General features: G+C 35.4%; 1 protein-coding gene across 2 annotated transcripts in view; it reads right to left on the bottom strand.

The window, feature by feature from the left end:
- LOC117973182 (alpha-mannosidase 2-like) overlaps positions 1–12896 on the bottom strand; it is a 118972-nt gene that overhangs the window by 20715 nt on the left and 85361 nt on the right. For both annotated transcript variants that reach the window (XM_059021280.1, XM_059021284.1), the window contains 7 exons: positions 11319–11433; positions 10723–10790; positions 10070–10235; positions 8723–8956; positions 8288–8410; positions 7016–7130; positions 3178–3311 (listed from right to left, as the gene is read on the bottom strand). In XM_059021280.1, coding sequence (XP_058877263.1) covers positions 3178–3311; positions 7016–7130; positions 8288–8410; positions 8723–8956; positions 10070–10235; positions 10723–10790; positions 11319–11433 — 955 coding nt within the window. The remainder of the gene's footprint in view (positions 1–3177; positions 3312–7015; positions 7131–8287; positions 8411–8722; positions 8957–10069; positions 10236–10722; positions 10791–11318; positions 11434–12896) is intronic.

Below are 12896 nucleotides of genomic sequence, written 5' to 3'. Positions count from 1 at the left end.
CGTTTCAAATGTGGAAGCTACTGTACATCAATGATCTCGCAGCAACTTTTCCAGGGGAACCATAAACTTAGCAACTTGGAAACCACATGTGTTTTTTGCAGGGATAGTCTCAGCACAACTGTAATCTGTGCAGATGAGCTCCAGCCCCTCGTGCTGAGTCTAGGAGAATGTAATTGTATTGTAAGAATTTTAGTTTTGTAATACATCCACTGCAAGCTTTACTTCACAGAGCTGTTTCATAGAAACATTGAGAAAAATAACAAAAAATAATAAATTAAAAAAACCAAAAATATCAAAGTGATCACTGCGAATAGGGACCAAAGAAATCAGAACACACTGGGTGTTTCACATTCTTCCACATTGAAAGCCACACCCTTGAACTACATGGTACAAAATCCACAGACATGTTCTAAAGACCTATGTGTGGCTAAAACGTAAAACGTTGGCAGGATGTAAACAATAAAACAGAAAATGAATTAAAATGAGCTAAAACAACATGTGAGTAAATAGAACGCTGTATGTTCACACTCCTACTTCTATTTGCTCTTTAAATTAACAATTTACTGTTGAATGAAGTTGTTAAAAACACACACTTTCTATAAAAGTAGTTATGCTTACCCAAAATACAGTGTAAACTGGCTATCTATAATGTCCTACAACACTCACTGCCACCCCATTACTGAATACAGACCTCTCCAACATACACATAAAAGCCCTTGAAAGCAGTCTAAAAATGGCTTCTTTTAACTGCCTTTTGTTTTGCTCAGTGAACAGCTGTTATTGTAGCCTCTTTTAATTGGGGATATAAGTAGTTTTGTCTCCACTCCCAGGCGCGGACTGAGATCAAGACACTTCCACATCCTATAGTATAGTTAACATCACATGTCCACTAGTTCTATGCACCTATACACAAAATCCCATTGTAAAATACATAATACTGACGCAAAACAATATTGTGAATACTGGCTTTGTGACAACAGCCCTGTCTTTCATGTGCACTTTCTACAGATCAATCTTTATTGTGTTGCAGTATTATATACGGCAGACACACACACACACTTTGATTATTCCCGCAGTTTTACTACAGGCGCTACTGTAACTTTTCTTGTAGAGTGACTCCTGCGATCATTGAGCTGGCCTGGGGAGTAATTGATTGCATTTCAATGACCTGCAGTTTACTTTGACAAAGATACACTGCTGCTAGAATATGCAATCAATACACAGAAAGTAACAGATGACAAAGAGCTTGTAACAACCTCCACCACACATGCATTATTACAGAGAAAACATCACATTTCAGTGGCTTGAGACTGCTCTGCTAGTGCTAACAATGTGTTATAGTTCAATGAACAGAAGACTTGGCTACTCAACAGCGCAAGAAAATCTAGGTCTTTCTCAAGAGATGTTTTACATTGCTTTGGAGAAACTGTACCTTTCTTTAAACAGAAACACCTAGATGTTTTACAGGATAAATGTGAAACAAATGGAAAGGCTGTGTCATCAAATTCAGCATGCTCTGTTATTCTGCTGTTAATACATTTGCATGTGGAGTGTTCAGGGGTAGTTGTTATCTTGTTTGACCCATTAGTATGCACCATTCAAATTTCTCTCTTAAAGGAGCTGCACCAGGGAATGATGTATGTGTCAGGTTTCGTCTTCAAAATGCCTGCCTGTTGATGTCAGACTGCTTATTTAGTCCATTACCACCACTTTCATCAATTCTAGTGATGTGCATGCTTTTTATTATTATTATTATTATTATTATTATTATTATTATTATTATTATTATAATAATAATAATAATAATAATAATAATAATAATAATAATTATTATTATTATTATTATTATTATTAAGCTTACAATCTGAATGGCGGTATGAAAACAAGAATTCTAATATTATAACTAGGGCTTCCGGTTTTCGGCATTAAAAAAAAAATTAAAAAAATCGGCAGGTACTTATCTGCACTTATTTTCAGGACCATGAAACGGGTAAAATTGGTTTCATTGCCATGTATTGGAGCAGGGTATTATGCCAAAGCACTGGGGAGTGGGTACCTTTAGCGGTTGTAGTGCTTCAGTAAAATATGTACTTAATATACCTAGTGTACAAGACAGTGTAAGAGACGTGGTATGGTAGAATATGTCTGAAACATACAAAATATACGATAACACTAATCATTTTTATTTAGAAAACTGAGCACCGTCCGTCCGTCCCTCCCCCCTCCAGCTCGTGTTATCCAGAGGCAAACCTTTAATTTCTTCATTGGCCATCTCGACAGAAAATCGTTGTATAGCATAAGCTGTATTGAAAGAAATGTCTTGAAACCCCGCTGCTGTTTGGGATTTTTTTTGTTAAATGCCCAGACGACCAAAAAAAAGTTAACTACAAACTGTGCGAGCGACTGTTGATGTATAATCGAGGCACAACCAATCTCCGGGGTCACTTGACAAGCGCAAGTTCATATTATTATTATTACTAGTAGTAGTCGTAGTAAAATATGACCGTGACTGATAACCTGCTTGGAGCGGTGACTTAAAGCTTTGTTTTGCATAAGTCAGCTGCAGTTCTTTTAATTGGCCGCAATAATGTGCTGCTGCAATGCATACTGTATATATCGCAAGCAGCATCAATTACGTGTACATAAACAACATGTATTTTTATTTGTATTTAAATTATACAAACATGATGACTGTTCTATATAATGTTTATTTAAAACTACATGTGAATGTGAAAATATGGTATACATATAATAGCTCAAATACAGGTTAAAAATAAATTAAACTAGCTAATTCGGGTTTTCTTAAGTACTCCACCTGGAGACATTTAAAAAGCTTAAACTCAGCTTTACTGCCCTGGCTTTCCCGAAGGTACAAGCTGCCTACATCCCTTCTACACACTGATGAGCTGCCAGATTGTCAGCACAAAATGCAGATGATTTCAATCACTGTAAACAGCACACGGCTCTCGGAACAAACAGAAATTCATACTGCAAATTAAACAAACAGCAGTACCAAATGACGAAAAAGATTTCAGGCAAAAATTAACCAAAAGTGCAAACTATAAATATGTTTTATGTTTTATTATATGTTTCTAAGTTATTATATGTTACTGAGTTAATAAGCAATATCCACAAAGTTATCTGTGCTTTAAATCTAAAAAAACAAGAGCTCCACACCTGGAAGCCGTTGAGGTCTGTGTAGAATCGATCTTTGCTGTTGATGTCTGATGTTATCCTCATTGCAATTTCACAGTTGCGCTCCCCTCTGATGTCCACCGTGTTGGAGATCTCCAAAGACTGTCCGTCCACTTCTGAAACAGAACAGCACGTCTGTGTGTTAAAGACTTTGCGAGCGCATTTCTGTTTGAAATTGAATGCCTGTAAACTGTAAATATACAGGGATGTCTGGGCTGGCTTTTGTGTTCCAACTTTACTGTAAATGCACCGGTCAGTCTAGAAACTTTGCTGAACTTGATTTTTTGTAAGCGATTTATCGTAAAACATTTCTACTTATATATGTATGTAAAATTGACATTAAAAAATAATGCTAGTTATTTCACATTTCTGCCATTTCAGATCCGTATTTTTCTTAAATAAGAAAATGAAAAGCTGTTTGTATGTCTTTTTTTAATGACATTCATAATTAAGGCACTAGAACAACATTTTTGGAAATTTTCATGCTTTGGTCACAATTGTGCTGCATTTTATGAAGATCTCGCCACGATTTATGTAGGGCCTTAATTATTATTAACTCACAAATTCTGTTTTGGTGGGATCACTAAAAATAACACAGAGGAAGCTTCGCCCCCCCCCCCCCCCCCCCCCCCATCGTAAAACGCTTCCATCGCCACTGATAACAACTGATAATTGCACACCCCCTTTTGTAAAAATAAAATAAAATAAAATAAAATAAAATAAAATAAAAACACCCCACTTGCAAATTGAGCTATGAGTATTTTCAGATGAAACCCCCCTGGCTAAAAAATGACATGGTAAGCCTGGTTAATAATAACCGATAGAGCAGAACAACTATGACCAGTACATTGATCAGTGAAACCAAACCTGCAGAAACATAACAATTATAAATAGTTACTGTACATAAATAGCTTTCAGCTAAAGCCTTTTTATGTTTGTTTATCACCAAGACCAAAACAAGACCACAATTTCTCCCTTAACTGTAGAAGGGCTTTTTAAACAAATGTGTATCTGAAGGATAACTGTCATGCTAACAGTGTTAGTGAGCACCGAAGAGCTGGAATCTGTCCAGAGCATAAGGGCAACTGATATCTTCTGTTTATCAAGCATAAACAAAAAAAATCTGTTACTTGAATGTCAAAATGTTTGCTGAGCGTTCACTCCATTGTTTAAATGTTGTTTTTGAAGGCGTTTTTTTTTTTCCCCCATGCATTCCACCTTGACAACTCATTACAGTATAGCCAGAGGCTACTTATTTTTTTTTTCAGCTAAATCCATTACACATAGATTTCAGATAACATAGCAGTAAGGGAAAAAGTCATTAGCTCTTGTGCCAAGATGTTTTTTCCTAAGGGACACAGGCCACTATATTGCTGGATTCTACTTCACAGTAATTTATTTGCACATATTTGTCCATTAAGAAAACTATAATTCACAGCACAACAGGCAAGAATGCATCTCAAATAGTGTATGAAACGTACCACGATACTAACTGGTGCTTACATAATACTCACAGTAACTCAAAATGTATGTAGATATGTACTGTATGTATAAAAAATAAAAACAGCACTGCAACTGAACCGATTAACCTGAAAGTGGAAATACTGGTTCAACATTACAAAAAAGTAATAAACGGTCAATATTTATTTATTTATTTATTGCAGCACAGACTCATTTTATTTTCACACAGAGCAGATAAATCTAAAAACCATTATCAATATAAGTGACAGGCTTTAAATCTTTTAATATAGACTTTTATATCATCTCATCTGTAAATAATGTGCATTGCAATCCAATTGTCACCTAAGTTAACAGGAAAGGTTGTATATGCTATTTACTTAGGGTAATTAATAATGATGGATTTGGCTTTAAAATGTTTTAGGTCAGATCAAGCTGTGTATGAAGCCTGGAGTCTAACTCTCATCATGGTCTGATGCTTTTGGAGTGCCGTTAGTATTGTGACTGAAGTCTGATCATCACATGAACACTTTCAGTCTGGATTATACTGAAGGTTTTTTGTATACTGAACACATGCTTTGTATTCAGCATGCAATTCAGATGACCTTACTTGGTGTCAAAATGTGGGTACTGCAATTAAATCTTGGCAAACAACCTGATCCTTAAAAACAACCTCAATCATCTAAAGAATTTTATGGATTGTGACTTCTAATGGATGTCAGCTTATATCATGTTTGTGGAAAATCTCTAGCAAAAAAACTTTTTATTCCAAATTGTTACTTATTAGCACATTTTTTAAATGTCATTTCTACAAGAAATAAATACAATTTAACTGTAATAAGTTATCTATTTCTCAGTCTGGCAACCTAATCTGGTGCATTTTTCTTTTTAGGAAAAAAATTGATTTGGAGAAAATAGCTTTGAGAATCTAGCCCAGTATCTCAAATGGTTCGATTATTATCATGCCAAAACCCCCAAAAAAGTCACATGGTTACATTAGGCAGCCATATACAAGTGAATTCTTCAAAAACAGTGCAAATTTCAAATCTCTCAAAAGAGCCAACTTCCCAACTTTTCGGTATGTTTAACATACCTTTGTCAAGGGAAAGTGTGTTTGAAAACAAGCAGGAACATAGGATTTTGATGCCATGGTTACTACACTTTCTATTTAAATATATGAATGTGCTTGTGATATAATTTACTACATAGTTAATGATGTAACAATCTACTATTCCTTTCTATTTAAACTTTCAGGCATCATGGTATTGAGTCTATGTATCTGTTTATTTTCCTTTATTCTTCTACATTGTACATTATCTCATTTAGTTTCTTTTAAAACTACAAATTGTAGGTAATTTGTGTTATGTTTACTTTTTATAAAAGTGTCGAACTATGGGTTAATTATATATATATATATATATATATATATATATATATATATATATATATATATATATATATATATATATATATATATGAAAAGCCCTAATTTGATAATTGTTTTTGTTTAATTATCACCCGCACCTGGTAATGATTGTAAATTAGTGCCAGGTGCAGGGTTTAAAAAGCGTGCAGGTAGTCTGTTCTGTTCTGCTGTGTGTAAAGAAGCCTGCTTGATAGTGTGCTCAAGCGTATTGAAAGACAAAGGTACTGTGTAAAGCCTTTTCGTGTTATTTGTTTAAAAAAAACTGTGTGTTTTGTTTTTGTTTGATTTTGTTTTAACAGGTAAACAGCTTAGCTGTCCTGTTTGTAAGTTAGGTTCCTGTTTCTGTGTTTTAGTTAGTGCTCAAGAATAGAGCTTGGTGTTTGTTTTCATTTTGTTTATTTTATTTTGTATTATTGAAAAAAGTAGCACAGCAGCGCTTTTGAAACCAAGTTCCTGTGTCCTGGTTCTGGTTAAGGGGCAAAGAACCCGAGTAGTGCAAGCTTGGTTACTATATATATATAGCTATATACACACACACACACACACACACACACACAGTCAATCACGACTAAATCGACTGGTGGATAACTCGACACCTTCGCTTAATTTGACACAGTCTTGGTCCTGGATTTTTTCCATATAAAATATATGCACCCTGCCTCTTAACTTTTTTTTATTCGACAACATGCTTTACTCATAACTGGACACTTATTACTGGTACAGAAGGGATAAAAACTATTCCAGACTAGTGTATAACTTGACACTGTCGTTTCATGTGAGTGATCTACTTAACTCTATTTTTAAGGTAAACAAGGGATGTAACTCAAGATTGCACTCAGCACAAGTTATGAGAATCAGGGACTTGGCGCCCGTTATACTACAAAAATGATGTGACATGTTATTAAAGGCATACAGTTGGAACAGCATTCACCTTACCTTGCACATTATAGAGGCGCAGCGAATGGGTGAAATGGCGGTAAGTGCTTGTGATTTCAGAAAAAAGTGGTCCAGTGGTCACTCTTATTATAGGGGGCTCAGAAGTAACGTACGGCTGTAAGGAAAACAGGATTGGAATTACATTGTGTAAAAGCGCTCATAAAATGAAGAGGCGAGCTCCTAGTGTATATGCAATGCACAAAAAGCAGAATCAATGAATGCCTCCCCAAGGATTATGCTAAGCAAACAGACTTTTATAGAGATTCAGTCACTGGTCCTTTGACTTGTATTAGTATATTAGTTACTAATTACTTTATACTACCCAAGTTAATTGCCTAGTTCTATCAGAAAATAAACACCACAGAAAGGCAGAAAAGACAGGCAGTTACAGATGTGGAATGGGTAAGAGCCAGCAACCTTGTGTTTCCAATTACAAGCAGGCATCTTAACCACTGTACCAAAGCATTGTTTTACTGTTTTTTTGTTTTTTTTTTAAACAAGCATTGTCTCGGGCATTAGGTTTAGCTGTATCCCTAATGGTAGTGCATCACACAACACTGCACCACATAACACTATGTTACACACAAAAACTCATAATATACTCTTATTAGGAAAACTCAGAAGATGCTGTTGATGTTTGTTTATTTAAAATTATGAATTTTAGTTCTACTAAAGCTCTACACAAAAAATGTTTTACTTCAGGTGCCTTTATCAGTGTTCTTATTTGTTTTTAGTTCAAGATGAATAACATTCTTAACACATTAAAGGTAAAAATAAAACAGCATTATTAACAAATGAAGATAAATATTAAAAAGGAATAAAAAAAAATAAAAAAACACAAGAAAAAAGAGAAGTCAAGATTGGAAGTTTATTTATTCTGACTCGGGTCACTGGTCTGAAAACTGCATCCAATTTCACTTAAAAGCTTTACAGCTTTACAGAAACCACTTCCAGCAATTCAATGAAATGTCACCATTTCCAGCTGGGTCGTGATGACAGACTTGCTTATTCAAACAGGTCCAGATAATGCATGGCATTAGCAATCTGGCAGCTTCTTTCATTCAAACGTCTTAATAAAGTTGAGTACATGCAAACAGAATGTATGTATAAACGCTGCATTGTAGTATGCCAGTGTTTCACATGCAGCTAATCTTTCTTAAGTACCTAAGTGACCACAGAACAATATTTGAACCAAATGTATTTTTGGCACTGTCGATGCTTCCCATGCTGAATAACCTGTTAGCATGCATTTGATCTATTTTTTCACGATACCTTAGCGTGCCCATCAGGAAGGAAAAGATATGCGCCGCTCTTATCTCTGTTGCTGGTTGTTCCATACCACATAAACTCCACCTTCACATGATGTTCTTTACTATCATCCTGAAGCTTCACTTTCTAAAATAAACAAAAAAACTAACTTGAACTCTTGGGGTAAGCACTGATAGACCCCACTGACTAGCAATGTTTCTTAACACATTCAGATGCATGTCTTTTTAACAATCTCTACCAGTTCAGTTACAGAGTTCAAAAGTCCTTTGCATATAGAAATCACGATCACAACATTTACCCACTGGATGGCACTATGTGCAAATTAAGCTAAAATCCCATTTAAATAATAAAAAAACAAACATGCATTATTATACTTCTACATTATAATTATTATTCAAATTGCACAAAATGATGCAAGGCCAGTACTAATTTACTTACCTCCAACAAGCCGGTTGATCCTGAACACCAAAGTTGAAGGTGTGGGTTTTCAATTTTGAAGTTAATAGGGTTGTTTTGTGGAACATCCAATTTGAACGGTCCACTTGTACCGAGTACCAGGCTTCCACCTTTTTTGTATAGATTGTAGTCTGCGAGGTGTGTGTTCATGTCTGTCCCCTCAGTGAGCTGGTATACTCCTAGGCCCAGTGCAGACAGCTGGGCCACAAAGGAGACCTTTGTGGAACAAAACAGAAACCTTGCATGGAAAATAATCTCAAATGTTTGATGGCTGTCCTAATTTGGGTAGCACAGAAGCTGGAAGCCTTTGACCCAGCTAACTTCAAGCTTTCTATTGGGATCACCAGCAGTTTATACTTCTGGGATCGAAAGGAGTGGCAAATTAATGGAGACAGCAAGTCCCTTTCAATAATACAGGCATGTTATGTGCTTTCTCGATCTTCTTAAAGTGATATAAGCGGCTACTGTATCCTACTGTTGTCTAATCGATACTGTATCTAGGGGCCCAATTTTCATACACTTTCCCCACATCTCATTCACAAATAAATAATGCTATTTTAATGCGCAGCACCTTTGGAAAAATCAAATTACAGCCTGTTTTAACATTTTTATGGGTATTTAAACTAATAACTTTTTGCGCAAAAAACATCCACTGCTTGCTGTTGTGTATGTAATTCAACACTTTGAGAAGCAAAACAAGACAACTGTAGCGTGAACGTAATAATCCACATCAACAAGATTTGGAGAATGTAAAATTGATTGAAATTAGCATGTGGAATCAGGACTGTGTGAACAAATTGTTGGCAGGAACAGACTTAATCTCTGCAACGGCTGTCAATAACAAAAAAAATCATAATAATTGGAGCTCTCAATCACCTGTGCCAACAGTTCTCTAGATACATGTAAAAGTAAGTGTACGAAAGTATGGACAGTATATACATATGGGCACCTCCGCTATATCCTCCACAGGGCATAACTGATGAACTTTGGGTCAGGTTCTCAAAGCTCTTCGTTACAAATCCTCATTAGCATGATTTGTTTTCCGAAAGGACAAATGTAACCAATAAAGTTAACAAATAAGCAATTCAGATATTCAATTTAGGGACTTGTACAGTTTGTAGTCTTATATTATTCATTTTAGAATTGATCTATTTTCTCAAAGACCTTTGAGAATCCAACTTTTCATGTTCAATGAAAAACAACTTTCCAGTCCAGTTCAGGACATGAAGCTTCAATTGAACTTTGTTTAACATTCTAAATGACATACAGTATCTGCAACTGCTTCAATGCCTTGTCAATTTTAAACACTATCACAGGATCATACTATACCTGAAAGGCTTCTTTGGATACTGTGATCGTTTCCTCCCAGACAGCACTGACCTGTACCTTCACAGGCTGTCCCAAAGCGGTCAGGACTTTCACTCTAGGGGTATTCACGTACACAGTAACAACAGCTGAACGGTCTTGTTCTGTGGGGTTATAAACCACGAGTGACCTGCAACAACATTACTTTGAAGTTAGTACACTTACAGACACACACAAAGTAAAATAACAAATATTTTACCATTTGTTGATAAAAAAAAAAAAAAGCATAACATTGAGTGACCTCTGAACTTGAATATATTTTACACAACTTTTCTAACAGCTATGTACTTAGTTCTCTGTAAATTGACTTAATTCAGAATAACACTCTCTTTGTAGTCAGATCCAGGCTTTAGCTTATTTAGGATGAACCAGTTTTTTATCCAGATTTCTACTGGGTGTTTAAGGACAATCTACAGAAAAGTTACAGTATTGCATCGCCTTGAATAACCACTTTAATGAAAGCTTAAGGTTGAGAATTGACAGATAAGTACAGCTGTATTTGTACACACTTTTTAACTCCTCTACAATGATCTATTTCTAACAACCCCAGTCCAACCAGTTTTGTTAAATGTTTATTTGCATTTGATGTAAAAAGGGAGGGAAAAGAGAAAATGTACCTGGGCTCTGTACTGAGTTTCAGGATAGTCTTGTGGGGCAGAGCATCTTGAGAGGGTTGCACATCATCCTATGTGTAAAATAATACAAGAGATCATTACAGAACAGTATTATATTATATTACTAACAACAGGGTTGTATTTTTTTTTTTATAATACTAGCAGAGGATTAAGGGTTTTTATGCACATTTATAAGCCAAATAAAATGAAAGTTTGTTTCTGAATATTGGGAACAAACCTTGAAATACTGTAAGGAAATTGATTATACATATTGCTAAACCTTGTCTTATATTTTAATTATTTGAAATATTTCTAAAATATGTTTAGTAATATATTACACATATGTGCATCCACCATTTTACATCACACCATGTTCATACTCAGATGTGCTCATAGGCATTAAAAAATATAAACAGAAAAAACTGTTGATGCTTCAGGAATACAATAAAAACCAAAATCATGATCTGGGTTTATAACAGCAATACATAAGTGAATCCTTCTCCATATTGTGTCATCAACTGACAGAATTCATATTTTGCTTGTTTTTTTCAAAGGGGAAGAGAAATAAGATTTACACACTCAGTAAACTGCCACCTTACCATCTGAAGGAAGAGGTTTGAAGGGTTGTGTTTGTAGTCATCCTTGTCCTTCAGAATCAGAAAATGAGCAGAGTCAATTATCACCCGCTTCAAATTCATTATCGAATGAAAGAGCCTGCAAAAACACAGACCAAAACAATTAGCCAGGAACAAATGCAACGTCTGAATTGGCCCCATGCTGTCCTTTGATGTCCACAAACACAGCTGTGTACTGCACATTAATGAAGACAGCAGGTATTGGATGAAAGAAATTAAAAGCAATATTCCCAGGCAGTCGGCAAATACAACAAAGGAAATAGCTCAATGCCCACTGCATACAATCCGCTCAAAAATTATATTTTCTTCTTTTGCATTCTGAGCCCTATTCCCCAACTGTTCAGGATGTTTAAGGTACTTTTTTTTTTTTTTTTTTTTTTCAAAGCGTGCTTATAAACATTCTCTATGCTTTGAAAAATTAGAAAAAACAAGTAAGCTCTTTCTAAAACAGTTGATAAAGGTTTCATTTACTGGCCCTATTCCCAAAATGAAATGTTTTAGTGATTTATTTGTACACATACCAAAGAGCACCAAGCTATGCCTTACCATGAATAAGATGTATAACTATTGCAACTCTAGCATTGCAAGAAACCACCTGTATGCGTTTGAAACGGGCTGAATAAACAAGTCCAGCTGGAGAGGGGTACACAGTAGTAGAAAATACTGAAGTATCACAGGAAGTGGAGACAGCAATTATTCTTAGTGTCAGTCTTAATAAATACCACTAGGGGCAACAGAGTCAAGAAGCAGGCTTCTTAATTTGCTGCTTTGTGCCCCCAGGCACCATGGAACATAGATTTTAGAACTTGGAATACATCAATGAGAAAAAATACACAAAGCTCACAGGATCCAAGATTGCTCCACCAGTACTCAACACCACATTTTTACTTTTACTAACTTTAGTTTTCACAAAAAAAATAAAATAAATAAATATCACTTTGTTGCCACTGCAATGGTCAAATCTCCACATGTATACAGTATATGAAACTACTAAAGGGTAATGGATTTCCACATATTTCTGTTATTGTTTTTTTTCTTTCTTTTCAGTGCCAGTGAGTACCAGCTTTACTCACTTTTGTAAATTAATTTATACAGTCAGCCTTAGGAGTTGATCAACCTTACATTTTCTCTAGCCAAACCCACATTCACTTGGGCTTGTATTAATGTAAATACCAGCTAGCAATACCCACAATGTGAAACAGACAGTGTTTCATCTCTGCCATTGCGCTGGATATCATCCTCAGCCCCACTTCTGATTTTAAATAGATAGTTGGACTTTAATTAAAAAAACAATTTTTATTTGGTGCTGGAACAAGAATGTGACATGTCTTCACATACAGTAAATACATTCTAGGTCCCAGTACATAAACATCTACTGTGCACTGTATGATTTCTAACAAAATTGCATGAAGAGGATACGGCAGCAGTATTGTCCGATGATTGCACACAAGTAGTTTCAGTTATGTATCTGTCCCTTGTCACTTAGCATCACCTGCCATAAAATGTTTACAGTATCTAGAGAAATAAAATGTCTCTATTTTT

This window comes from Acipenser ruthenus, chromosome 1 (assembly GCF_902713425.1).
Source record: "Acipenser ruthenus chromosome 1, fAciRut3.2 maternal haplotype, whole genome shotgun sequence".
Taxonomy (NCBI): domain Eukaryota; kingdom Metazoa; phylum Chordata; class Actinopteri; order Acipenseriformes; family Acipenseridae; genus Acipenser; species Acipenser ruthenus.
This window is presented reverse-complemented; position numbering and strand designations above follow the sequence as displayed.